Here is a 26,994-nt window from a genome sequence, read left to right on the forward strand (position 1 = left end):
TTAAACCGGTTCAGCCTCTGAAACCTCCGTCACATATAGTGTTTAAATGTATAGTCTCGTACCCGCTGTCCTCTCTCATACTCTGCTATTCTCTCCATTTCTTCGTTCATCTTCTCGATGTTCTGTCGCCTCTTCTCCTCCCATTCCTGCAGAAAAAACGATTTTTTACAAATACAGGATGTTAACGTTCAGCCTGACATTAAACTAGATCTGATACACAAACACCAGCAAGTTTACCAGAGCAAAGATCTATTTGGTGGGTGTATCTCTCTATAGATTAACAGTAGAAGACTCACTGCATCATGCATTATTATTATTATTGATTGAAATATTTTTTTTATATTATCATGTTTGCAGCCACTGTGGCAATTTCTTAATAATCATGTAAACAATAAAAGCTGCATTCTGTTATTGTAGCCTAACTTCCTGAGGTAGATTTGTCCACCACAGGCGGAGGTAACCGGACTCCCCATCAGCTTTTTATAGTTTGCATAGTTTCATTGTGACATTAGACTGCAGACAGAGAGAGTCACATCATAGAGGGGTTGGATGGAAGGAGAGATTATCATGATGGTGCTTTAAAATAACTTCATCCAAACTGAAACCAGCTCCTGACAACTCCCTGGATAAGAAGTTAATAAGTTTGCTCTGAATATTTGACTGCATTGTGCTCTCAGAGTTATTTATGATGTGCTCAGTGACTTTATTTGTTATTTAAATTGACTCTTGATGAGTTTTTAGTCTTGACCTTTCTACAACTCCATGAATAAATAAAATATATAAAGATCCCCACTCACCTTTGATTTCCTGTCCATGCCACCTGGCGTCCCGTCTCCTCCTAATCCTCCACCACCACCACCTCCTCCTCCACCACCTATTCCTACTCCTACTCCCCCTCCTCCTCCTCCTCCTCCTCCTCCTCCACCACCTCCACCTCTTCCTCCTCTCCTTCCTCCTCTGCGTCCCGGACCTCCCATTTCTCCAGGTTCTCCGTCTCTCGGTGTCCTGGGTTCTCGCTCTCTCCGATCTTGGCGACCACCACCACCGCCACCGCCGCCGCCTCCACCTCTTTCTCCTCCACCTCCTCTCTGACCTCCTCGACCCATTCGCCCGGACCCCATCCTCCTCGGGGGGCTGTGGCCGTCACTCGGTCCCCTGTCCATCGGTCCCCTATGTCCGTCCATCGGTCCCCTGTGTCCGTCCATCGGTCCTCTGTGTCCGTCCATCGGTCCTCTGTGTCCATCGCTCTCCTCTGAACTCTTCCGGCCGCGAGGCGTTGCAGGTTTCCAGTCGTTCACGACTCTCTTTTCCTTTAAACGAACACACACAGTAATCACAACGTGCATTTCCTAAGATGCAGTTATATAATATAATATTGTAATGAAAATCCAAATACACAGCTTTTCATGCATCCAGCAGCTTTATCCCACTATTATTATTCTATTGGCTGCTAATAAAATCCCTTGCACGTTTAATTTAAACATTGAATCACCTGGATGTGACCTGCGTCTGCCAGCTCTGACACAAAAGACTAATCTGGGCTGTGGATTATGTAAAACCATCAGACGATGAACTCTGAGGCTGAGAGGCGATGAATAAGAGAGCGAGAGTGCTCTTTAAAAACGCAGTTCACCGGTTCATTGGCCAGATTTATAAGCACTTCAGTGGGCTGGTGGATCAAATTTGACCCTTTGACCATGAATCAATATTCATCCAGACACATTTAGAGCAGACGCCGCATTGTTGAACATTGAGGGGGTCAATCTGAACCTTGCTAAGAGATTACTGCACCGTTACGCCAACATCCCTTTTGAACCTTACGACTGCATGGGTCATGCAACAAATGTTCTGTCATAATTTAACTGCATGCTGTAGAAGTTACCTGAAGCAGCTGTGATTTATACTTTATATATATATAAAAAAAAGCCGTCTCTGGAAGAGATGAACCCGCAAAACTTGACCGTCTTGGTTCAGTCTCAGTGTTTAAACCATCCCGCAGCTGGTGAACATAGTGCAGCATTCAGCTTCTAATAAGACAGACGTCTCCCGCAGAAGCTCCACACTAAATATTTTATCTCAATATATGTTGAAGTTTGAAGGTTTTTCCACCATAATGTAATTTCACAACCTGGACATACGGCAAATTCCTTTCATCCACTTTGAAGAGGGACTAACATGTTTGTCCAGCTTATGTGAACTGAACAGTGCTCATGCAGAGCTGGATAAACAGATTACACATTCAGTCCTCCAGGATGTTTTAGGTACTTTAAAATGTTGACTGAAGTTCATTCTGCACCAGTATCTTGCTGTTACAACATTACGTTGGCATAAGAGGCGCAATCATCCGCCTGAAATCTTTCAAATCAAATCTTTGCAGAGCAGACGCGGAGCTGCAGGGATGAATAACCAACAGGAACCTCTCACGCGGTAACATTTGGGAAAACAAGCCACCGTCTGCTTTTATACCAGCAACTTTTCTTTTAGTACGACTGGTTTTATTAAACCACGAGGGGGCCATTATTCTGGAGAGCTGTATTTATACGATGAGCTAACTCTGAGTCAGGCCTCCCTTAGCTCTAAAATCTTAACGAGACGTTGAAACCTTCCTCTGGGATTCTGCTCTACGTCAACATGATTCATCGTTTCATTCATGCTGCCAATCTCCCAGAAATGTTCTGTTGGAGGGATGTACACAACCTGCATCAAACCTTTAGGAACACCGAGGGATTCAGAGCATGATCGATTGGTACGAAGGAGTTTAAAGTGACTAAACACCACACGAGTCATCCAGCGTCCCTTGTTTCAACCTTGTTTTTTTGGATCCTGTCCACTGGTGGTTGGGCCTGTGTCCACTGCCGTCTCAGATTTCTGCTCTTAATCCAATCAACAACCTCCAGCTTGTTGTGAATATCAGCTGCACAAACTGAGCAGCAACTAAAGCTCTTCAACTGCATCCACAGAGTTTTTACTGCCTTTAAACAGTAAATAACAGCAAAAATATAAAACTAGCCATTTGCAGTTCTCACTCTGCATGCAAACATATATATATACATGTAGCGGTTAGCCCAAAAGCTAATCCCCTCCCAGCTGTAACCAAATGTGCAGAGGAGTGATGACGGGCATCTGTCAGAGGTCAGATGATGTGTCTCCGTCTGCTTGTTTGTCATAAAGACGATTTTGTACAGACACCCAAACACGACATGATGGAAAGATGTGTCACAGGCTTCTTGTAACTAATAATAATTGTGTCATTTAGTTTTGAAGGTCTCTGACGGTGACATCAATCATCCGTCTGAAAGGGTGATTTTTAAAAGTCTACGGTGCACGTCGCGTCTCACCCCTGCTGGTTTGGAAAGGTCGACGGTGACGGTGAAGTTTTCCTTCTCCGTCTTCGGCCTGTCCGTCTCCGGCTCGTGTGGGCGGGGCTTGCGGGGAGTTGTGATGGCGATGCCCTCCTGCTCGGCCTTCTTCTTGTCTTCCTCGATTTCCTGTCGGCATCGAGTGACAGAGTGAGCAAGACAATGACCAATGCTGCATCACAAATTAACACGGATTCTTAAAAACAAAAAAAGAGCCCTAAATATTAGAGTTTCAAGAAAAAAAATCACTTTTTTTAATATAGCATTATGTCTGGGATAACAGTGGATCTATTATAGCCTTCAGTTCAGATTATTTTGAGACATTTACAGTCATGCTGGTATCATGAGGTGTTGTCTTTTAGCATCTCTAACTTAATTGTTTCTCCGTACCTTGTACCTCTTGACCAGAGCTTCATTCTTCTTCCTCAGAGCTTCTATTCGTTTGTCCAACTCTGCATCTTTCTCCTCCTTGGTCTTGAGATCCACCGCTGACGACTGGCACAGAGAGGAGAAGGAAGAGTAAGGGGGGAGAACAATGATACATGCACTAAATGTGGAAAACACTAATAATTCTGTTAAACCGTGTGGGAAAAGCCAGTATATCCTGGTTTTGTCATCCAGTGGGTCTTGACAAAAGCGTAAAAATAATGTCTGCTCTTCCTGATTCTACTCACCATAGTTGGCTCTGACTTGTCTTCATACACAGGTAGGTGAAAGTTGGTTCCTCCTAATAATGAAGAAGAGGATGAAGAATGTGCCAAGTAAATATATGAGACTATGAGGACAGGAAATAGTGAAAACGACGGTTATAATTTGCCACGGACTAAGGTGACATCTTCAAAAATGTCTGTCAAAACGACAAAGAAATGCAGCAAACCATCACATTTAAGTTAAATGGGAGACATCTGACAACAGAAACTTAAACATTTGAAATAGATTTATCTGCATTTTACTTATTACTTCATCTAAAATATTTACCATTTCCCAATTGGAGATACCTGATTGGATTTGCATAAATTTGACCTGTACGTGCAATAATATTTGGAGGATATGTTTGCACCAGACAATTTCCTAACAATAATCAGATCAATAGTTTAGATAATAATTAATCACAGGTGAGGCTACAGGTGTGTGTGCATCAACTGAAATGAACAAATCCTTCATGCGTTCCTAAAGCTTCTTTAAGCGTCTTAGAGCTGCACACAGGATGCAAATAAATTACCTGAGTCACAGCAGCAGCTCTGATACACAACACACACAGACATCTACAGGCTGTATAACAACATTAAATCCTACCTGTGCTCTAAAGAGCCCTCATTTGACTTAATTAGTTTAACTCAAGGTCTGCTGGGAAGTAATGTAAGCACACTGAGCCATGTCTGATACAAAGCCCCGAACCCCCCCACGAAGGAAACAAACCACTGCACCCATGCAGACAACATGCGGCAAAACAGCGGGGTAAATGTTTACACGCGTTTAAGTCACACTTTGTTAATATTACCTCTATCAGGGGGAGTTATAACGAGGGTAACGAGCAGCCGATAAGTCTCGTTTCTCTTTGCCAATTCCTGCTCCTCAATGTGTCCTCGTTATTCGGCTTCCTGTTAGCAGCGGCTAACTTCCTGCCAAATAAAGAGCCCCTCTCGGTGTTTTTTTAAAGAGACAGTGCTTTTCTTGAGCTGCCGAGGTAAACTGACATTTCTTTTTTACGACTACATCAACAGAAAATGTTTATAATATAATATTTAGACATTTGAAGCATAAAAACTTAACTTAACTTAAACTTAACAGCAGTTTTTAGAGTTTTAGAGGAAATGTAGTTCACGATTTGGCCGCTAGAGGACGCCAGCGGAAAGAGAGACTCGTTGTTAATCACATCAGGCCAGAAGCTGCCGCCCAAACTCTTAAAGGGAAACACACACACACACAAATATAAAAATACAACACATAAAACATATAAAATATAATATATAACACTACAGCACTGCACCTGGACATTTATACTACTAGACACTGGCAGCAGTGACTAACTAAATAAGTCCCTTGTCACAGATTATATTTATTACCCACACTAACTCATTGACATGCAAATACACTTTATAATCCCTGTAGTGCCCTGTATTTATTCATTTAAAATTGTGTATTTATTTATTTTTATTAATTATTTAAATGTTCATAGATTTTTTATTTTACTTTTTACTATTTTTTTTATTATATTTATTAGTCAAACTACCTCTACAATGACATGTGAATATATAATCCCCTGTAATTATTTATTTATTTATTATATGTATAGTTTGTTATTTAATTTTATTTGTTTTATATAATGTATTTATTTTAATTAATTATGTATTTTTATTATTTTGTTGTTGACAATACCACTACTCTACTACCTCTGCAATAACATGTAAAAATATATTCCCGGTAATTCCTATTTATATGTGCACCTTACTCATGTTTGCATCCCCCATGGACACCTTTGGATAGCTAATACATTGATAAAAAATTTTATTTCTTTTATATACACTTTGTTTTGTTCTATTTTTTGTTATTTTTGTTACTTAAAAGTGTCTCGTACTTACATGTCACGCTGCCCACTTTTGACTTAAATTGTTTTCTGAACATGAATCTTGTCAACACTAAGACTCAGAGGCCTACAAACAACTATCAACAACTAGTTTATACAGAAATAATGTCCAGCTCAGTCATATTTACTACACAAAAGTAAAGCGTGTGAACACGTAAAAAAATATATTATTTAGTTGTTCTCGAGCAGATACACATATAATAAAATGAATAGAAAAAATAGACATGAGTTGGCTTTTGCAACACATTGAACATGTCTGCAAGATGTGCATATTTAAATTAAAAAAAAAAAAAAAAAAGGACATAGGCAACGGTTAAATGCTTGCATGACATTTAGAAAATCTTTGTGATCGTATCAGTTCGAAAGCTAAAGCAACAACAGGCCTGATGTGCTTTTTGTGTGGCGTGTCCTTCAAAAACGGTGGCTCACTGTAGACGTTGATAAGATTATAGCCATAATGAAAGGAGCAAAACCAGTACAGTTTGTTTTATCGGCTCAAGATACATTGTTTTCTGTTTGGCCCTGACAGCAAGGTGCATTTTTGTAATCTGAAATACCCAAACGTGAAGCCGAAAAAAAAAAGATGCAATTGGATTATAACAGATAATGATAACAGCCATTGTTACGATGACTAAACCCATTTTGTAATCGGCTGTTCTGTTCTCTGTCTGCACATTTGATTGTTCTATTAGTTAGCAACCGACACAACTAAGACAGCTCATTACGGCTGGTGGAACATTTGGTTCTTCTCCAGATTTTAAGACATTTGAAGCAGCTGCATTACATTTCCACCTTTGCAGCTTTAAGCCGTCGCCCCGTCAGACTATCCCGTGTCCCAGTTTCAGTGGACACAGTCAAAACAAACAGCTACTCTGTTGTCAGGGAGGACACTGAGTAATGACAACCGAAGGGTTTCGCCAATCGCTCTATAAAAATCTCGCAACCAGAGCCACGGTATCTGTGCCATCGCATCGCCGCGCAGCAGAGACCTGCAGGAGACAGGTGGAGACAGGTGGAGACAGGTGGAGACGGGTGGGAGGGACGCACCAGACCGCAGCTTCAGTTACACTGACAAGAGTGCGATTTAATATGACAGAATAATTGAACCGCAACATTTAATAACATGACACAGAACAGAGAGGACCGACGGTGCATGACACCAAACTCCATTTTGATTCTTGTAATTTTTTGGACGCAACGTAACGCAATTATTGCAGTTATGTAAATAGATAGAAAGAGGAGAATATGTGAGATGTTTGTGCATAGAGTGATACACCGTCAGGAATCCACGGCTGCAGGATTCAACATAGCTTTTATTCATCACACGCCGGGTGGAAACGACGGCCCGGTGCAGTCACTCCGAGCCTGGAGGCGGGAGGGGTATGGAGGTGGTGGTGGTGATGGAGGTGGAGGTGGGGGAGGAGGGGGTGAGGGGATGAGGACTCAGGGATGAGCTCATTGTTGTGAGAGCCAAACAACAGCCTCCTTGGGGATGACACGAAGGCCCTTGAGGCTCCGATCACGGACGGAGGAAAGTGACGGTGGTTTTTCTTGTTGATATAAACAACCAGCACTCAGGGGTTTCCGCCGAATGTCAGTGACTCAATGCAAACTGTCAGCCTCCACTCCTTTATTGGGAAATCCCTCTATATACAGTTTATATAGAGGGATATAGTTAAAAAGAATTATGTAATTTATCTTCTGAAGGAATAAAAAAAATAATATGAGATGCATAGACACTTCAACGTGGGACATTTTGAGAGCTTCTTGAAGTTAAATAATTAGCAGGTGTCCAATGTCCAGACTTGAATCCTCCAATGTGAACATCTAAGTTGTGGTATTATCCTCTCTCCTGTTACCGCCGCTCATTTCTAACTGGGACTCATCATCATCATCATCTCCCTCATCCTCAGACCAGCAGAACTATTTGTCCCTGTTTATTTGTTTATCTCCTGAGTCTTATTTTGACTTTTGCTTCCGATTTCTATCAGTTTCACTTCACGTTCAAAGCTACAAATCATTTTAGAGAAGATCATTGACATAGAAACAACAGAGCATCTTAACCTCCTGAGACCCTGCGTCCACATACGGGGACATTCCAGCGGATTCATTCACAAAACCTCATCAAATTCTTTTTTCAAATTCTACAAATTCTGTCAGTAGTAACGAGCTACAGCTAATTAGCTTGTTAGTTAGCTAAAGTCCTCGTTTGAGGACATTGGGACTTCATTGTTCGCAATTCTGCTTTTGCTCGGGTATTAAAATAAACAGTTTTCTATTATAATATACCATGAAAAGAGAAGATGACTCTTAGTTTTAATACGTCTTTGGTTCTACTAATCCCAAGCGAACAGAAGCTCGGGTTAGCTTAGTTTAGGAGGTTAAATACTCCTCCTTCATTCATCGTTTCTCCAGCGCTTCTAAATTCTGAACGTCCATTTAAACGAATCCTCCATCCATCCAAGTCTGTGTGTGTGTGAGAACAGACACGATTCGCTGCGGATGCACATTCCTTCGTATTGTGTTGACTCGACCTATCATAACAGGGATTTGCTTGACACACACACACACATATAACACACACTCATACATAACACACACTCACACACCGGGTCCATCTGTCCGACTCTGTTTGAGGTGAAACGGATGAGGTAATGGTGAAGTATCGGACACCTCTTCTTTTCTCCTCCTCCACCACGTGTCTCACATTACTCTGATACTCAACGATGGGTTTGTTAACATTTGTCTTTTCTATCGTTTCCTTTGCTTCCTCCTGTACGTTGTGTAAACCAACACAACCTTGGCATCACGCCACCACTTTCAGCCAGTCTGCAGGAAATAATAAAAGTTTCCACATCCACACTCCCTCCCTGCGTCCTGTGGTACTTTTCCACTGCACACTTCTCCTCTAATCACCTGACTGATGATCTTCACTTCATCCCGAAACCTGAAATAGTTGTTATGACAGTCTTCAACAGTAGAGGCCGCTACCGTCGAGTTTAATGTACTTTTGTCAATTTAAATTTGACGGATCATTATTCGCTGGTCTGGGAAAGCTGAGGCCTTTGTGCAGAGGATTGATGTAACAGTTTTAAGTTGCTTTCACATCTGTGTTGTCAGGAGAATTTCCACACCTCGGTTTGTTTGTTTGTGCCGGTGCGAAACACACTAATGACACTTTGTTCCAGAGCAAACGAACCGAGCTGAGAGAGTCGGTGAGAGAGTTTGGTTTCACCAGAGCAGAGTTTGTTTGCAGTGTGGAGACAAGTTTCCCACACACCGATACGACCGCCTTTTCATAATTACACAAACAGCGAGAAGTGCCTGGCGGTGTTTTTTTTTTTCTACGCCTTAAAAATCCAAACGTCTTACCACCAGTCAGCCACGACATTAAAACCACCGACAGGAGAAGTGAGTGACATTCATGACTGTCTTGTGACAATTCAGTGTTCTGCTGGGAAACGTTTGGACCTGGAAATCATGAGACATGCAGCCCCCACCAGACCAGACACCCCCATCACATATAACCTGTGGCACGCTGAGATCCGTGCATGAAAAGTGCTTTATAAATAAAATGTATTATTATTATTGTTATATTGAATTATTCTTACATAGACTTTTTATTGTACTTTTTGTAGCAGGAGCTCAATTGGACCATAAGTACAAATAAAAATAGGTGAAGATAAGATAAGAATAGACAATATTTTTTCTGTCCACAATGTCTTTCTTAAAAACCAGCATGAGTTCTATGTATTTTGTATTTACTGCGTGATCAGTCTTTGTTTTTTTATTGATATGAACCCGTTTTCCTCAGTTTACGTCCAGGTGCACACTGATGTTACCAGACCATTGCTGAATAAATGTTAAAAAAATAAAAGATGAAGGGCTTAGTTTTAGGGTTGAGAAGATTTGCAAGAGTCACAACTTCAATGCAAAAGTAAAATAAAAAAAATTGAAAAAAATCACAGTTTTAATTGTTCACTTTAACTCATAGAAATGGAGGTTACTATGAAGAAAGAAAAACATGATAATTATAGTAAAAATGTCTTCTGATGAGTTACTCTTTATATAATAATCATCTTTATTTTGATGCAAAGTTATACTAATGAAACTATGATCTTTTATGTACAAATGTGATGTTGTTTCCAGACTTTTGGCCTGTAGTGTTTGATTAGTATTAGTGTTTATAACGGATTAATAATATAATGTGCATGAATGAATGACGTCCTGTACCTCGATCATCTCTTGGAGAACGAGCTCCGTTGTCCCTCCAGATTGTCCATGATTATAAGTGTCCTCCCGTCCCTCACCCACACAGATGTCTCCAAGTCTCTGCCGATCACATGTCCAGGCATGACGCTCCTCGATAGCAGCAGCCGTCCCCACCAGGATGCAGCCAGACACACACACACACATAAACACTTCCACTTCCACAGAGGTCCCTCCCTTCACTAACAACATCCTGTTTCAAGACATCACAGGACACCCTCAGAAGACTCATGTCCATTTTCTGATGAGCCACAACTGTTTCAGAGGCACAAGGGGGGAGACCCACACAATAACAGGAAGGTGGTCATAATGTTCTGCCTAATTGCTGTGTCTCATGCCTTCAACCACAACCACAAACGAAGGCCACAAAGCTAAGCGCTAGCTGACTGGTGAAATTCAAATTTTAATAAATTAACTTCCCATTCATTATTAGCATGAAACATGCATTGATTTTCTTTGGGGAAACTTTTGTGTTGGCAGTCATGCAAATGCAGCCGTAGCTAATAAACCCTTTGATTTCCTTATTAAAACCAAAAACGCATCCATCACGAGGACTAAACCCGGGGGGGGGGGGTGAGATAAAGGCCGTGTTTGGTCTGTCACAGTCGGATCAGAGAAGAATTACCTCCAGTTTTGAATGCGAACACCGGCAGAGACGCACTATTCACTTTATCTCTGGCTGCAAACACCGTGCACAAAAGCATCTTTATCCTCCCATCAGCACCCTGCTAACATGACAAACGCACATCTGATAAGGTAACACCGAAGCTCGGGGCCGCCACCGTCCCCTCAGATAGCTTTACCTTTACCTGTTAACAGGTGGCTTTGTGCCCACTGACACACCAGGCCTCTTTGTCATCAAACGCACACACACACCACCTCTTTAGATAATTACCACAACAGCAACGACGGGAGTTAATTTGCTGAATGTGAGTGAGAATCATAACAGGACTCTGTTTGTACTGTGGGAACTCACTTCGCCCTGGAAGTCACAACATTTAGCCTGAAGACCTGGATTTAAAAGGTAGGAGTAGGAAGGTGGTACAAAAGGGTCAGGAAGAGTCTTCAGGAAACACATTTTAAAGCCTGCCACAATGAAACAATGCGCGTCGGCACAAATAACAAGAAATCAGGATGAGAAGGAAGGAAAAACGCGGGGACGGTGGCGGGAAGAAGTCTAGAAAGAAAAAAAAAATCCACTCAGCGCGGAGAGAATGAATGAGTTCCCCCTGGTTTCACTTCTGCAGCCGTGGCTTCAACCGTTGTAAACGTTTGACCTTTTGCTGTAGGTTAGTGCGGCTTTTTACGGGATGTTCTCCAGCCCCCGGCGCTGATCTCATGACTTCTTCTCTAGCTCCACCTCGAGGAGGCAAACTATATGATTTTAGTCACGTACGTCAAAATATCAGCTCGGCTGCCATGTGAGTCCTTTTTAGGACTGTTCACAGCTGCAGGAAACGTATCTGCAAAGATTCTCTATCGTCCTGCTCACGGTTTATTTTTAACACAAAGCAAAAGAGAGGAAATCTTTATTTGCTTTTAGTTTTTCTTGCACATTAGTGGGAAGACAATTATTTTTCACACTCGACACTTTCATTCTCTACCAATATTTCCTGCTAAGTCCCCAAACTGTCAGCTGATGTAAAATCCTACATCATGTGTCTCTTAACTAGGTGGATATTATATAACTAGGGTTTTTTTGCACATTGCTTTTTTTTGCATGCACACATGCTGCAACCGAATCCTCAAATATGTCCATTTCCATCTTGATATGAGTAATTTTATTTATTTATTTATTTATGCATTTAAGGTGCATTTAGAATAGAAAGTGTAATTCATTTGCAACTCTTCTCACATTATTTTAATAACATTTGAATATGTTTTGACAGCCCTACCTTTAAAAAACATATGTCAAAACACAACGTTTAAGCAGAGCGGAGGATTAATCTATAAAGGCAGATATTTCCCAGATAAAGACGGAGCTGAACTAGAGTTTAATTTTTAACGAGCGCCACCGTCCCCCCCTCCCCTCCATCTAAAACCCCGTGGCTCAGTCTGAACCCGTCCCTGGATGCTGTGAGGACGGGTGGACGCAGAGCGGAGGGGGGTGAGCATGAAAAAAGATGATGTCATTGTAGCAACCCAAACACTGGCTCAGCTTTCAGCTGTGGACACAAACGCCGAGGCCGTCTGCTTTGGTTACCACGGGACAAACAGCAGCGACAAACACATGATGGGGATTCCTCTGACCTGGAGGCTCCACCTTTACGGCCTCATCAGGTCTCGTCCTGCAGTCAAATTTAAAAACAACCGGATCAAGTTCAAGCTTGAAATCTGGGAGGCAAATAACAAGGCCTTTATCTTTAGCTATTAATTAATTAATTAATCTGAAAAACGAGTGAATGAATTATTTACATATGAAGCCGGTGATGGAGGATTCAAGTCAACCATCACCCTCGTGTTTGAAGATGGAAACTTCTGTTAATCCTCAGAAAAACGTCAACTTTTGAGGAAGTAAGAAAAACAAAGCAGCCCTCCCGACCCCACGGTTTTCAGTTTCTTTTATTAGTTTTGAAAAAGTTTCAGACACCCAGACACGGTTAAAGGTTTTTCCTCAAACTATAAGTGAGACAATTAACGTTTAAATTTGGACTCGGAAAATGAAAGAGTGAAAGGTCACAAGGCTTTTACACGAGGAAGCTGCAGCACAAAACACACACAATCCTTCACATTTAATGCAAATCAAGCTCATTCAGTAATAATGATAATAATAATCTTGAATGTAGACATGCAAATCTATCTTAAGCTATCTTTTCTTATTGATAAACATGTACACGTTTAATGCAAATGTGTCTTGTCTGGTGTTTACTTATTTTACTTTATTCAGTTTTTACGCAGCTCACTTTTTCTTTTTTCTTTTTTCTTTTTTCTTTTTTTTTGCGAGATACTGTTTGTGAGGTTCAAGATAGAAATGGGGTCGAATAAGAGACGGTGCAGAAGTGAGACACAAGGTGCCAGATCTCATTTACATGCTTATCACGGCTACAGAGGTTTAGATTACCAGGCAAGCGAGAGGTGTGTGAACGTGTGAGGGGAGGCGCAGGTAAAAGCATCGGTTGGGGAGCGGAGTGTGTAAAACCTTATCTGGTGCCGTCATATCGTCTCTCTAATGCATGAGTGCACTCAGGTTACGGTGAATAACACAAACGCGCACGTTAAAAGGACCTGAAAACAACATTGACGGTGCAGGTTTGGAAACAAAAAACCAAAAACAGTTCACGTCGCATCATCTCGGGCGGCGTCATCACCTTGTGCTTGTCGTCCGGCTGCAGCATCACAATGTCACACAGATTGGAAACCTTAGACAGTTCAGATATTTAAAGCATTTTATTACAGGGGATCAGATTAAATTGTGAAAAGTAAAAAGGGAAACTCCAGATATTATTTCTCGTCATGAGTCGAGTTCATTTCTGGACTCAACCCCCTGAAACAGCAGAAAGAAATAGGAACTGAGCGGGTGAACAAAGTTAATCATTGAATCCTTAAAAAAGTAAGATAGGGGGGCGATGCAGGAGTCGGCACAGCACAGAAAGAGCAGCAATATAATGAGAAGAATGATTAGTGGACAGAAACAACCGCAGAGAAGGGTTCAAACTACAAACAGGGCTGTTAAAGTTACTGAAGGTCTAGTTCACAGAGAGAGATGTGCTCCTTGCATCAGAATGAAACTGGTAAATTATATCGTCTTGTGTGTCTGTGATCATGTTTAGACTGATAATAAAGATTAAACTGAACACTGCCTCCAAGCTGCAGACTTGATTGCTTGGTTAAAATCTTAGAAAAGAGAAAGGAAGGCACAAAGATTATATCTCGGAGTGAATTTGAACAATGAAGAGAACTAAACCGTGCAAACGCACTAGGAAAACACAGCAGGGACTCCTGTTTGCGGACACAATTTATGGAGAAACTCACGGCATTCATAATACGACAAAGCAGGATTTCTGATGCTAACAGTCTCGACTCGCATTAGCATTCATTATCCAGCCCCTACAAGCCGACTGTTGTCACATGTCATGCAAACCCTTCCTGTGTCAAAGCTGGCGGAGGATGTTCGCCCGGGCATGTACCTGAGAGACACTCCCCCTCGCCTCCCCGCCTCCTCCCTGCCTCCTCCCTGCACCCCCTTCCTCCCCAAACAAGGGGGTGTGCACCAATCTGCTGCTGGAAGAGGTGGTGGGCGGTGGTTGCGGGGGTCTTGTGACAAGCTGCCATTTCCAGCCGATTAAAACAGCCTCCGACCCCGCTGCTCAGCTGAGCCACCCCCGTCCCGTGGCCTGCAGCTGTGGGGTGTTTCCAGAAGACAATGATCTGAGGGGGTCAGGGGTTGAGTCCGAGGTTATTACGTATGCTAATGTTATGCAGGGTTCTCAGACGATTGGGAGTAAGAGCTGGAACAATTAGGCTGCTGTTGACTTGCAACTTCACTGCAGGTTTGTGACTTTTATTAGTCTGACAATCAGCTTGAAAACAAGTGGCAGCATGTGGCAGATGTGTTTAATGACTGAGTGCATGTTTGGATTTAACGATTTGTCATAATTGGATTTTCAGTGTTAACAAAACATTCGCTAATCCTGGATTATAATTCCCACTGTTCGGGTTTAGGAAAGTTATCCTGAATGCCATCATCAGGTTTTTTTTTTTTCTTTCTGACGCTTCAAGTGCAGCCGGTCGATGTTTGCATGTCAAAGAAGCTCTGGTTGTTGTTACCTCTCGCCTGGTGTCCGGTTACCTCAGTGGGAAACTAATAAACACACACACACAAACACTCACAAGACAAGTTAGATAATATTGAATGAGTCCATAACGGCATGAACACAAGGTGCAGAGTAGCAAAAATTAAGATTTTATCTCTAATTGTACAGTAAGAACAGAAATAAGAGCTGCCTTTTAAATTAGTCATAGTTTCTCCAAGTAAAATACAAGGAGTCTTTATTTACACTACACAATATTGCAGTCTGTGTTCAACTAAGGTACCTCGTCACGTTACGTCACATATAATCACACATCATTTCCAAAGTTCAGTGGACCACTTCTCTGGAAGTGATGATAGTGACGATGACGAATGGTTTTGACCCTCACACTCATGTTTTGCTCGTCGACCTCTCAAGGACTCATCCCATGCTCTGTTCCCAGCGTCTGAGCTGCTGTAATCTCGTCGCAGGAGCAGGAGAACAACCTTTGTTCCCCAACGTTATTCTCCACCTGAACTCTACGACGGTCACAACAACCAATAAGTCCTCCCGTGTTACGCTCGAGTGCAATATCACCAGTTCCTCTTGTGCAATACTACAATGTCACTTTTAATTTTAATTTTTAACTAAGCCTCACTTCTTGATATCATTCCCCACACTTTATATCTCTCCTGTTACTGGCAGCAGGCCTGACATTGTGCATAATATGCTGTTTTTTTTTGCCCACTTTGCATTTTTTTTTTTTTTTATTTGTTAATCCTTTTGTTATTTTATTCTCCTGCTCTTATTTTATGTGCCGCTCTTCGCCCTCCTAATAACCCTTCGGAGAAAGATAAAAAAGTTTTCTCTGATTCTGATTCTGATGTAATGGATGTGATCTAAACAGTGCTACTGTGTAAGGCTGACTCAGCTCCTCGCTGGATGCCACTGTGAAAGTGTCACACTAGTAAGGAAATGACTGGGTGGGAGATTCGGTTGCAGCTGGGGGGTGATAGGGGTTGTGTGGGGGCCGTATCCTGTTGTTGAGTTAGTGGGGGCATGTCGGTACTTGTGTGCGAGGGAAAAAAAAAATCAGAAAGAGGAAGTCAAGGCAAAGATCCTTCAAAATAAAAGCATGTTAACTGTTGCAGGAGAGCAACAGGGCCAAAAGAAAACACAGCACAGATGAAAAGAGGCATTAATAAAATAAATAATGTACTTGTATATATTAACAAAAATATGTATATTGCACCTGGTTATAAATAGATATATTAGATATATACTTTATTTATCCTGAGGAAAATTTTATGTTTGGTAGCTTCATCGCATAGAAACAGATATTTAAGTTATGTAATAGTGTGTAGAAGGTGGTAGACATTGTTCATGACTGTCATGTTTATTATTATTATTATTTGCAATGATCTTTTTTTGCTGTCCTCACCTCGAAAGTATATACAAAGTAGGGCAAAGGTTAACATTTACAGGGGAATTGGAAATAAAAAATTACAACATAAAAAAAAGAAAGGTAAAAATATATTTTACCAACACTTTAAAGATGGTTTCGTTTTTGTCTGTTTTGTCTGTATTGATCTGTCATCCAGACATAATACTCTTGAATTTTACTTTGTTTTAGCTATTTAATTACATTTATTACAATCACAATTCTTTAAGACTGTATTATTCTTATCATACAACATAAGAAATGTGAATTAAAACTTTTTTTTTATTTATTTATTTTTAGTTAAAATAATCTCCGTCGTTTTATTCTGAAATCTGGGGACCGGATGTTGTCACGGTGTGTGTGTTGTGGTGCGTAACGCGGCGGTGGGGAGCCGCTGTGCTAGTGCAGAATAAATAGCAGTGGAGGAGGACACACTGTCAGCAAAGCCCGAACAGACATGAGACAACTCGCTGCAGCTTCTCAACACTTTCTTTTTTTTTTAGTTTTCATGGATTAATCTGAGACCAGCAGAGCAAATATTCACCGCCTGGGACGCTTGACATGGAGTAAGACGTTTTATTATCCTCCCGACTTGGACTTTTTGACATCTTTCCTTGCGACTCCTTTTCGCCGGTACCGTCCCGCGGTTTGAACCTTTTTCTCTGATGTCCCCCTGTTACCGCCGGGCTCAGACCTGCGCAGGACAGCATCACCACGGAACAACACACACGCAAAGTAAGAGGATCAACATTAATCAATAAATAAATTATTCCTTGAAGCCGTGTCTTTACTTCTGCTGCAGGAGCTCCTCAATCTGACAAGTTGCATCATCTGTCCAGCTGTCAGAAAAATAAAAGCTTTCAACTTTGCGTGAAGACACCGTCTCTTCTCCGCATTTTTTTACTTAATATTATTCCTCAACGTAGTTATTTATTTTTTATTTTATAAGAGGTTGCATGCTTTTAGGTTTATTTTTTTTTAAGCGGATATTCAACCGCTGCGTTTTTTTTTTCGGTGACAGATTATGTCCGGACATGTTGGAAAAAAGAGTCAATATATAAAAATAATAGTATAAAAATAAGGAGGGAGGCAGGTTTCGCGGTCAAATGACACCAAACCCGTTTTTTAAGTTCATATTTTATTTTTTTATTTAGGAAATTATTGACGTTGCAGTTGACGTTTAATGTCACGAGGACGTATTTTTTTACCCTTTTTTCCTGCTTTTTTTTTTTTTTTTTTTTTTTTTAAACAAATTTATATTTTCCTCCATTTAAACTGCGCACGCGCCTCCGGTCTTAACTGTGCGTGTGTGTGTATATATGTGTGTGTGTGTGTACACGCGCTTCCTCGCGCTCGGATTTGTTTACAAACACAGGTCTCGTGCTCCTGAAAAAAAAAAAAAAAAAAAAAAACAGCCCCCGCCCCCTAGCGGCCGGTAGAGGGACATACCTGCCAAAACATTAGGAACACCAGTGAATCCTTTGTAACATAAAAGTTTTAAATCTTATATTCAGTCTTATTTAAATGTAGAAACGTGGTAATGCAACTGTGTGTTAATTTTGAAGGATGCAGTTTGTGATGTTGTTAAACTGGATTGAATTAAACACTAAAATGTTGCTGCTATTTAGTCTAGCACGCTGACTAAAATGTCAAAATATTAGGATTATGTGTTTGGGTGCAATTCAATATGATTCAATAGCTTTAAAAAAAAAATCGAGCATTGAATCTACAGCTCTCTCAGTTATTTGAAAGTATTTCTAAACACTGTAATGACCATGAAGTTAAGATTTAATGCAGGAGTTTTATAGTTGAATGTTTTCGTTGGTAATGAACGGAGCAAGTGAGTGCACGGGTGGATTTATATGCTTTTAAACCATAAACACGTTCCAATCAGCAGCTTGTTAGTTCTCGAGTAAAAGTTGTTGGTGTTTTATTGATGTTTTATTGACATGTTTGCGTCTGATTCAGCTTTCCACTGAGATGGCCCGAGCGGAGACCATCGAGAGTGTTGGAGAACCCGTAGGAGGAAGAGGAGGCGGAGGAGGAGGCGGAGGAGGAGGAAATGGCCCTGTTCACTGCTACGATTGCCGCATGGAGGTGCCGCGACCCCTCCACACCTGGCCGTGCCTGCGCAACACCACCACCGCCACCACCACCACCACAGGCTTCGGTCCCGTCCACCTGCACCCTAATCACCACCTGCACCCTTTCCGGGCTCTCTACCTGTCGTACTCGCTGCCTTCGCACCACCCGGAGGCCGAGGAGGAGGAGGAGGAGGAGGAGGAGGAGCCCCGCCGCACGGCGCTATCGCCATCATCGACGCCTCCTCCTCCTCCTCCTATGCCGCCGAGGCACAGGAGAAACGAGGGGAGCGGAGATGGAGTCTCAGGAGAACAGCCAGGTAGGATGCGACGGTGTTTACTTGAAACTAAACAGGTTTTTCACGAGAAGAGAACAGCATGTGGACTAGTTCTCCTGCTTTTTCTGACAGACAGGAGAAAGGACGCGGCGTACTCAGAGATCTGTATCTGCACGGCATTAATCATTAAGCCTCTCGGTAACAGCCAGAGCTGATTTAAGGCCTCTGCTGCAGGAAGGAGCTTGCACAGTTGAGGAAACGTCAGATGAGCAGTTTGCCTCCCAGACCCACACCCTTAAGTAAACACGAGCGTTATCAGCTCGCAGGAGGGTATCGGTTTGAGTGTGCCGCCGGCTGCACAGCCGGGGCTTTTTTTATTTCTGCGATTGGGAGTTTGTTTGGCCAGTCTCGATGAGGAGAAGGAGGGAGGGAGGGACAGGTGGAGGGAGATGAAGAGGAAAAAATGTGTTACAGCTGTCAAGCATGTGACTCCTCTGTTGCAGAATGGCCTTGTAACCAGCAGGTCTTTATGCTCACGGTAAAAACGGTAAACTGCACAAACCGGTTTTGTTCACCAGACAATAAAAAAGATGTCTGAGTTTATGAGGTCATTAGGTGACTGGGACTTTCCTGTGTGATCCTGGCAGCGCATTATTTATTTATTTTTTATTTCTTTTAGAGCCGTATATGTCTATATGGATTGTTATTGGCTTCTCTTCAGCTGCAGCAGGAGTTTATCTCCGGGGGTTTGACTTTCATTATGAACGTCCGTATATATTCTGAGGGTTTTCTGGGATCTGTAAAAAAAAAAAAAAAAAGGGAAACTTAGGTGTGGTGGCAGCCGTGGCTCAGCAGGAAAGTCAGGTTTTATATTTGGCACGGAGCCACTGTTTTGTGGCAGATTTGTAGCAATGTAAACAAAAAACTTGCCACCCTCATCCACCTCCTCCTCCTCCTTTTCCTCCTCCACCTCCTCCTCCTCCTCCTCCTCTCAGCTGTAGGTCAGCTGTGCAGGCAGGCATGTTCAGACATGTCCTCTGCGCCCTGGCTGCTGTAAAGAAACAGTGTGTGTAGCATTTCCTCCCTTCTCCTCTGAGCGGCTCAGTCGGGCGACACATTGTTAATCGACCCAGTTTGTCCCCAAACAGGAAATCTGCTCAGATTTCTCATGGAGCTCGATTGTTGTGGATTGATTTAGTTTAATAGTCGGGAGAGTTCGTCGATCAGTCTCATCAGTGAATTTGTTATTAATATGTTAATTAATCGACAGATATTAATTCAATTAGAAATAATTAACCGTTAATGTCTCACCCTTATCTTTCTACCTCTACCTCTCTATCCTGATTTTTAATGAGACCCCCTCTCTCCTCCGACTCTTCTGTCTCTCCCACATTTAACTGGTCAGGGGGGTCTCTGTCACCTTGTTACTCCTCCAGCCAATCAGACGGGCAGGTTCCTTTCCAAGCCCCGCCCCCCCCCTTCCTTTTGCTCCCCCTATCACCTCTCGGCCCCTCGCTCCGTCGTCCAATCACACGCGGACGTATCCACAAGTGGAGCCTTTTTTTTCTTTAGAGTTACCTTGGCAACAAGCCAGGGTTTTTTTATTTATTTATTTATTTTTTTTCTCCTGCTCTCTCTTTTATCTCTTTCTTTCTCCCTGTCTCCGTCTCCGTCCGTCTAGTCACCTGCATCTTTAAAGGATCAGTTGTAATCCTCCTAGCGAGGCAGATGCTGCGGTTGCCAGGGGTGCCCGTCTCCCCGGCAACCGGAGTGGCGGTTGCCGCGGGCGACCTCCGCTCCGAGCTGGAAGAGACAGGGGTCGTTTGATGGGAAAGCTGTGATTGGACAAAGTTTTAAAAAAAAAAAAAAAAAAGACAACAAACAGGGAACTGAAGGTGTGTCATAGTGAGGGAAGCAACAACAACTCACAACCTTAATGGAATTAAAACTTAACATCAATCAAAGGAAAACAAACAGGAAAATAAAGATATGATCGCTTCCTGTCTGTTGTGTTGCATTTAAAAAGAAATGATGGCGAGAGATAAAAAAGAAGATGCAGCTGCTGTTAAATCATATCACGAGAGGTTTAACTGATTCATTCGTTTCCTAATGTGAGGGAAATAAGATAAAAGTTTCTTCTGCTACGTAAAATAAGATTAAAATAAATATAATGAACAAAGAAAAGAGATTGAAGCTGAAAGTGCAGTCGCCTCCTTCAGGTTTAAGGTTGTTTGTCACATTAACGCATTCGGAACAAAGTTATTCAGATAAATGTCTGCAAAAAAAACAACAAAAAACAACAAAATATAGTAAACAAACACAAACACGCCCACATCGCAGTACCTCTCCATACCAGACTTATTAAGCAGATTAAGAGATTACTCTCCCAAGTTCCATGAAGAGGAAAATAAGTCACCGTCACCCCGTCAGGCTCTTTAAGAGTTTTGTGTGTTAAAGAGCAACACTAAACAATCCCCTAAACTAAACTGGGGAGGGAGGTGCAGAGGCATGTTTTCATCGTCAGAGGTCAGAGATGACACATATCACAAGATTATACTTTCAGAAACAGAGAAGATGGAATTATTTCCACTTTAGACGAGAAAAAACCACAGTAGCGTTTCCTGGTCCGTGCAGCCGACCCACCGACCGTCTGCCTTAGTGCACAAGGAGGCTATTAATCTATGCTGCTTGTTGAAAATCAATTAGGCATAACCAGAGGCTCAGCGCACCCAATAAAGCACTTCTGTCTCTCCATAATGAGCATTTCTTCTCAAGAGAGGGAAAAAGAGGAGCGAGAACACGAGGGAGGAAAGATGGTGAAATAGAAAACAAGATGGGAGAGTTTCTCTGAACGTGCTTGTGTGTTTTCCTGCTGCAGGATCGGACAGAGAGGAGCGCCGCGAGGCCTCCAGACGGCACGGACCCCTGCCTGACCTGCTGCCCCAAAACGAGCACCCGTCCTGGGCTGCACCGCACCACAACCACCACCACCACCACCACCAGCACCACCACCAAGCCCCCACAGGAGAGGCAGCGCTGGAGGCGGACATCATGAGAGTGGCCAACCAGCTCAGGACAATTGGAGATGAATTCAACTCCACAGTCATCCGCAGAGTGGTAAGGACCGGGTTATTGCAGATACATTCAGAATGAATTAATGGTGCTTTAATAGAGAAGAGTGGACAAATAAATGGAGACACGGCCGTTAAAAACATTATTTTGACGAGAGCTGGGTGGTATATTACCGTATTACGGTGGCCGGTCGCACTGCTATTGACATTACAGACATAGAAGCTTAAATGTGTTAAAATATGAATAAATATGTCAAAATAAATGAAAAGCTACTTGTCCCCATTTCTTAATTTCATCTTGATAACATTTTTATCTGTGCTGTAAATGTCCCCAGACTTCCTTTTCCTTCTAGTGTGGGATTATTCTACAATATTTACTCATCATCACAGTAAAATAGTCCATCCTTAGTCAATCTACTGCATTAATTCCTGTCTCAACCACATGCGATTATGCATGAAAAAACATACAACATAGCGTCAGCCTTAGTTCTGACTCTATTTGATCTTTTGCAAACAAGCAAAGTGTGAAGACGATAAAACAGAAACCACACAAACACACGTTCAACAAAGTTTACTTGTCCTTGAACGCAGCACAGCTACATTGATTCTCTTGTCTCGGGCGTTTTTTTTTTTTTGTTTTTTATTTTATCCGTCCAGTGTGTTCTTGCTTGCATGGATGAATTCATGCACAGTTGAACGTGGGCGGGTGTTTGAGGTTGAAGTGAAGACAGGATCAATATTTCCACGTGCGAGAGAGAGCGAATCGATGACGACAGAGCTCTCAGCCAGTCTCTCTTCTTCCTTCCTTTATTCGCTCTTTTCTCCTCTCTGCTTCCTTCTTTTGTTTTGTGAAAACTACATTAAATAGCCTCCCCCTCTTATCTCCTCTCTGCACGGACACGTCTCAGTTTGCTTCACTTTTTAAAACACTTGCAGCTTCCTCTAATTTCCTTCCTTCGTTTCCCTTTCTTTCTTTTATCTTCCCTCACGACTTTAAAACAATAACTTGATTTTTCTAACGGTGTGATGCGGTCTGTTTTAAATCACAGATCAAACCCCGGTATTTTTCTCATTGCTTTTTATTGTTATTTCTACTCTCTCGCCCCTCCCTCCCTCTGTGCTCCAGATCGCGTGAGGACTTGGCTGCAACTCTCCCCCCTTCTGCCTCCTCCCCCACCGCACGCACACACACACCGCTCCCTCCCTCCCTCCCTCCCTCCCTCCCTCCCTCCCCATCCTGCCTCATGCACACAAACAAAGCTGACGTCACCCTCGCTCGGCTCTCACTCAGAAAAGGATTGCACACTTTTGAAGGACGCAGCAGCAGAAATGTGTTGCAGGTTTTTCTGGGGTCGCTTTCCCCTCTGAGCCCCCCCCCCCTCCTCCCTCCCCTTCGCTGCCTTGTCTGATGCTGACACTTTATCCTTGAGGGGGAATTGAGGAAACTTGCGTGTTGTTTACGAGGAGCCGTTTGACACAAAAGGAAGGAGGGATTGGAGATTGTGAAGGAAGAAGAAGAAGAAAGGGAGGGTTGACCACAGGCACATGAGGTTCAGGCAGTTCAGGGAAGCATCCCCAGCGCAGACACACATGTTTACCCTTGTGTTGACGCTGGACCGAGTGAAATTGTTCATTATTCCTGCACAGCCTGTCATGCAATACGTCCCTCTGCTCGCGTCATGCCACAGAAATGTAATTTTTAACACCTGTGTTGATTGTACAACGTCATTAACAGAGATTTAAAATGATCGTGGGCTTATTTTTCACATGCAACCTCCAACATCTTGGTCTCAGCCTCTTCTGCAAAGATCCAACGAAACAATCATGAAGCATGAGTTGATTTTATTTTCAACAAAATGTCTGTCACCTGAGAAGTAAAATATTTCACAGCACAAATGACCTGCATGAAGTACTGTCCACTAATGAAGCTACTTCCATATGCAAAACATTTCCTCCTGTCATTTTAAACTCAAAACCAGGACATTGAACAAAGCGTTGACTTTTCATGAAGTTGTTTGTGGGTCAATAAATAAATGCGCATTATTTTGCATCGTCTAAAAAGGTCGTTTATATTTGGACTAACATCTTTCTTTCTTTCTTTCTCTTCGTCAGCGTCTTGCCCCCCGCTGGCAGGACTGGAGAGACGTCTGCCGGGGACTCGTCAACTTCCTGGCCCAGACCCTCAGTCCTCTCTACAGGCTCACGTAAACCGATGTCTCACCTGCAGCCACAGGTTAAAGACTAGTTTTATTTTTTTTTTTGTTTTGGACTCAGTCTGGACTTGGTTACGACCCCGACTGGTTGCTGCACTGTCATTGGTTTGATTCAGGAACACGGCCTGAAAGAAAAAAACTTTTTGCTTGAACAAAAAACGGGAGGATGAGATCGGCGGCAGCTGGAGGAGGATTGAGACGCTCCCTGTGGAAACTGGACCCTGTCTGTCTGTCTGTCTGTCTGTCTGCATGACGGCCCGTCTGTCCGGTCAGTCGCTCAGTCTGCTGGTACAGACTGCAGCTGGCGGACAGACGGCCACTTATATATGTGTATATTCTGTAAAGTGACTTTTGTTTTTGTCTTTGTCATGTGTCTCGGGGTTCGGCCGTTTATGTAGCAGGTGTGTGTGTGTGCGCATGGAAGACCTCGGTCAAACACATTCTAAGATAATTCGAACGCATATACAAACAAAGAAAAGTACAGAAGTGTCTGCGCGTCTGTCGCCCCGAGGTGTTAATTTAAAGTTAAACGTTTGCAGATTTGACCCTCGTCTGATGTGTGCGTGTTGCCGGTTGTGTCTTCATCGATCGTGCAACCCCGTGTCCCCGTTCTTCTAAACTGTGAAACCGGACGCCGTGGTTGCATCGCAGGGAAACGTCGGGTGTTAATCCACTACGGAGCAAAGCAAAGCACAGAGTGAACCTCTCACCCTATCGGCTTCACTTCATCCTCCAATGTGCCTTTTTTTTTTTTTGTTTTTGCTTTTTTTTGTTTTTTTTTTTGCTTTGCGTCCTGTTGAGGCTTAATCCCCAACACCAGGACAATCAACTACACACACACACACACTCATGAATACACACACAGTGAATGAAACACACACTCTGTTTAGTTGCTGTGTTTGTCTAAATTCAAATGTCATCCGATCACAATTCCAGCTTCAGTCGAACTTCAGTTATTTCAGGACAGATGCATCTTAATTAATCACAATGCACACACACACACACACAGATACACAACTCTTCATACTGCCAGTGTTGGGAGCTGGCAGGGTTTCGCCCGCCTGTGTCGTCAGTGTTTATAGTTTCTAGACAGACTATAAATGCTCTTTTGGAAGAAGAATTCATCTTATCCAAAAGTTTAAATGACTTTATAAGTACTTAACGAAGCGAAGAGAGTTCACTGTGTTCGCGAGATGTTTCTTTTTCTCTTTTAATTCCTTTTTTAATGTATTTCTGAGCGACCACTGGCAACAGTAGAGCAGGTCTGAATTTAAATCCAGTGGATTTGAGAAGGTATTCCATGAGTTAAAGAAAACACAAAAACAAATAATATGATTGGGGATCACTTGATTGTTGGAAAGTATTTGATGGTGGAAAATGTAAAACGAGCTCTTCGGTTGTGCGATTACTTTCACTGTAGTTTAAGAGAAGATGATGTTGCTCATATTAAGAGCGTAATTTATTTTGATAAGTAGCCTACCTGTAGCTCGTTGTTTAATTTTTTTCTCTGGTTAAAAAAATGTAAATGTATTTATTTTTTTTTTCATACATTCCTGATCAAAATATGATTGAAGCTGTATTTGAGTTGAAATTGTTGAAGCAGTTTGAAGCTATGAAGCTGTCACTGAACTCGCTCACTCAGGAGCTCTTGTCCACATTTCCCATGATAATAAAAAGTGACTCGGATCATTTACAACGGTACATGTGAGAGAAAAAAAAAAAAAAGAAGTAAGTGTTTATATGATAAATATTACTCAAACAGACTATTACAGACTGAAAGTGATGTTATTCGATGGGAAAGTACCAAAATTCTCCAAACTCTCAAACAGGCTTTAAATGACTGAACTGGAACCTGCTGTCAGGTATTTCTGTGTGATATTAGAGAGTGGCAACACACAGATTTATGTACTGTATGTACTTTGAATTAAGGACTTAATGGAGTATTTCAACTTTTATTTGAGGAAGCTCTTAGGATGAAAAATCTCATCAGGTTTTCTTTTTTCACACCACTCTCACTTGGCCTTAGTTTCACTGTTTGTGTATATTTTTTAGCACAGGGCCTTGTTATTTTAACATTTCTGAGAGCCTTGATGTATAAAGTCATATAACTTGGATGTTCAGCTAACTCGGGGCTAAGCGGAGAACAAACTATGCTAGCATGCTAGACACCTATTACTGCTTGTGTGTTCATATTCGTGGAGCGGTTCGCTAGCTGCACTTCGGCCACTCATGCTGTCATCACATATCATTCAACCTGCAGGAGATCCGAGGACTTAGCCTGGTTATTTTTTTGTTTTTTTCAAAATATTTCAGTCTGATATGTGAGGGTGCACTTCCTGGTTGAGCACTCGCACCCTTCCCACCAGCAGAGCTCAGTGTCAGTCACATGCAGTGTGTGTTTGCTGTTTTTAAACTTTTTCTATTGTAAAATTTCTACATGAATTTTGTACTTTTTTCTTTTTTATACAATAAAATTTAAGAATAAACATATTCTTGGTGTTTTCTTTCTAACATAGATACAGGAAAGGGGAAAATGAAGTGAAACTCTTTGCTTAATGGTTTAGTAGTATAAGTGTTTTAATAATTTAAACATAAAACTCCCTAACGCCTACTCCCTATGTAAGGTTTCACTATATATTGAGCTCAATCCCAATCATCCCAACAGCTTTCGGACACTACCGCTAGCTTGACGCGCAGTTAATGACGTCACTGCTGTCGCATCATTACGTGTCAGACTACCGCGGCTCCCCTGGTTTTTCATTTTAATTTACACATTACTAAAACGTGATCATTTTGTAAACAAATATGTGTGATGTTAATGAAATGAAAAATAAAATTATGTTTTAAAAAAAAGTTTCATGTTTTCGCGGCAAAAGTTCATACTATGTATCACTAACAGCGGCTAACGGCCGCTAACGGCGGCGCCGCTAGAGACGCCACCCGTTGAGTTTTCGCAATGCTTTAT

At 42.1% G+C, this 26,994-nt stretch overlaps 2 protein-coding genes across 2 annotated transcripts in view; one reads left to right on the top strand and one right to left on the bottom strand.

Moving 5' to 3' along the window:
* Nucleotides 1–10,314, bottom strand: part of ccdc9 (coiled-coil domain containing 9) — a 28,883-nt gene extending 18,569 nt beyond the window's left edge. The window contains exons 1-7 of the mRNA XM_047594690.1: nucleotides 10,180–10,314; nucleotides 4,861–5,262; nucleotides 4,034–4,086; nucleotides 3,750–3,854; nucleotides 3,339–3,488; nucleotides 798–1,310; nucleotides 63–146 (exon numbers count right to left, since the gene is read on the bottom strand). Of these exons, the coding sequence (XP_047450646.1) occupies nucleotides 63–146; nucleotides 798–1,310; nucleotides 3,339–3,488; nucleotides 3,750–3,854; nucleotides 4,034–4,036 (855 nt within the window). The 5' untranslated portion in view covers nucleotides 4,037–4,086; nucleotides 4,861–5,262; nucleotides 10,180–10,314. The remainder of the gene's footprint in view (nucleotides 1–62; nucleotides 147–797; nucleotides 1,311–3,338; nucleotides 3,489–3,749; nucleotides 3,855–4,033; nucleotides 4,087–4,860; nucleotides 5,263–10,179) is intronic.
* A 6,487-nt stretch (nucleotides 10,315–16,801) lies between these two features.
* On the top strand, nucleotides 16,802–26,519 carry LOC125014094. Its single transcript, XM_047595131.1, has 4 exons — nucleotides 16,802–17,121; nucleotides 18,355–18,787; nucleotides 21,624–21,862; nucleotides 23,929–26,519. The coding sequence occupies exons 2-4, from the start codon at nucleotides 18,367–18,369 to the stop codon at nucleotides 24,022–24,024; spliced, it is 756 nt and encodes a 251-aa protein (XP_047451087.1). The 5' UTR covers nucleotides 16,802–17,121; nucleotides 18,355–18,366; the 3' UTR covers nucleotides 24,025–26,519.
* Nucleotides 26,520–26,994: the final 475 nt, after the last annotated feature.

This window comes from Mugil cephalus, chromosome 9, assembly GCF_022458985.1.
Source record: "Mugil cephalus isolate CIBA_MC_2020 chromosome 9, CIBA_Mcephalus_1.1, whole genome shotgun sequence".
Taxonomy (NCBI): Eukaryota; Metazoa; Chordata; class Actinopteri; order Mugiliformes; family Mugilidae; genus Mugil; species Mugil cephalus.

What these genes read in the sequence shown, in the direction of transcription:
- LOC125014094 (XM_047595131.1), top strand. Translation starts at nt 18,367, where the DNA reads ATGGCCCGAGCGGAGACCATCGAGAGTGTTGGAGAACCCGTAGGAGGA. An exon ending in AGTCTCAGGAGAACAGCCAG is followed by an intron (nt 18,788 to 21,623) that starts GTAGGATGCGAC and finishes TTCCTGCTGCAG; the next exon opens with GATCGGACAGAGAGGAGCGC. An exon ending in CCACAGTCATCCGCAGAGTG is followed by an intron (nt 21,863 to 23,928) that starts GTAAGGACCGGG and finishes TCTCTTCGTCAG; the next exon opens with CGTCTTGCCCCCCGCTGGCA.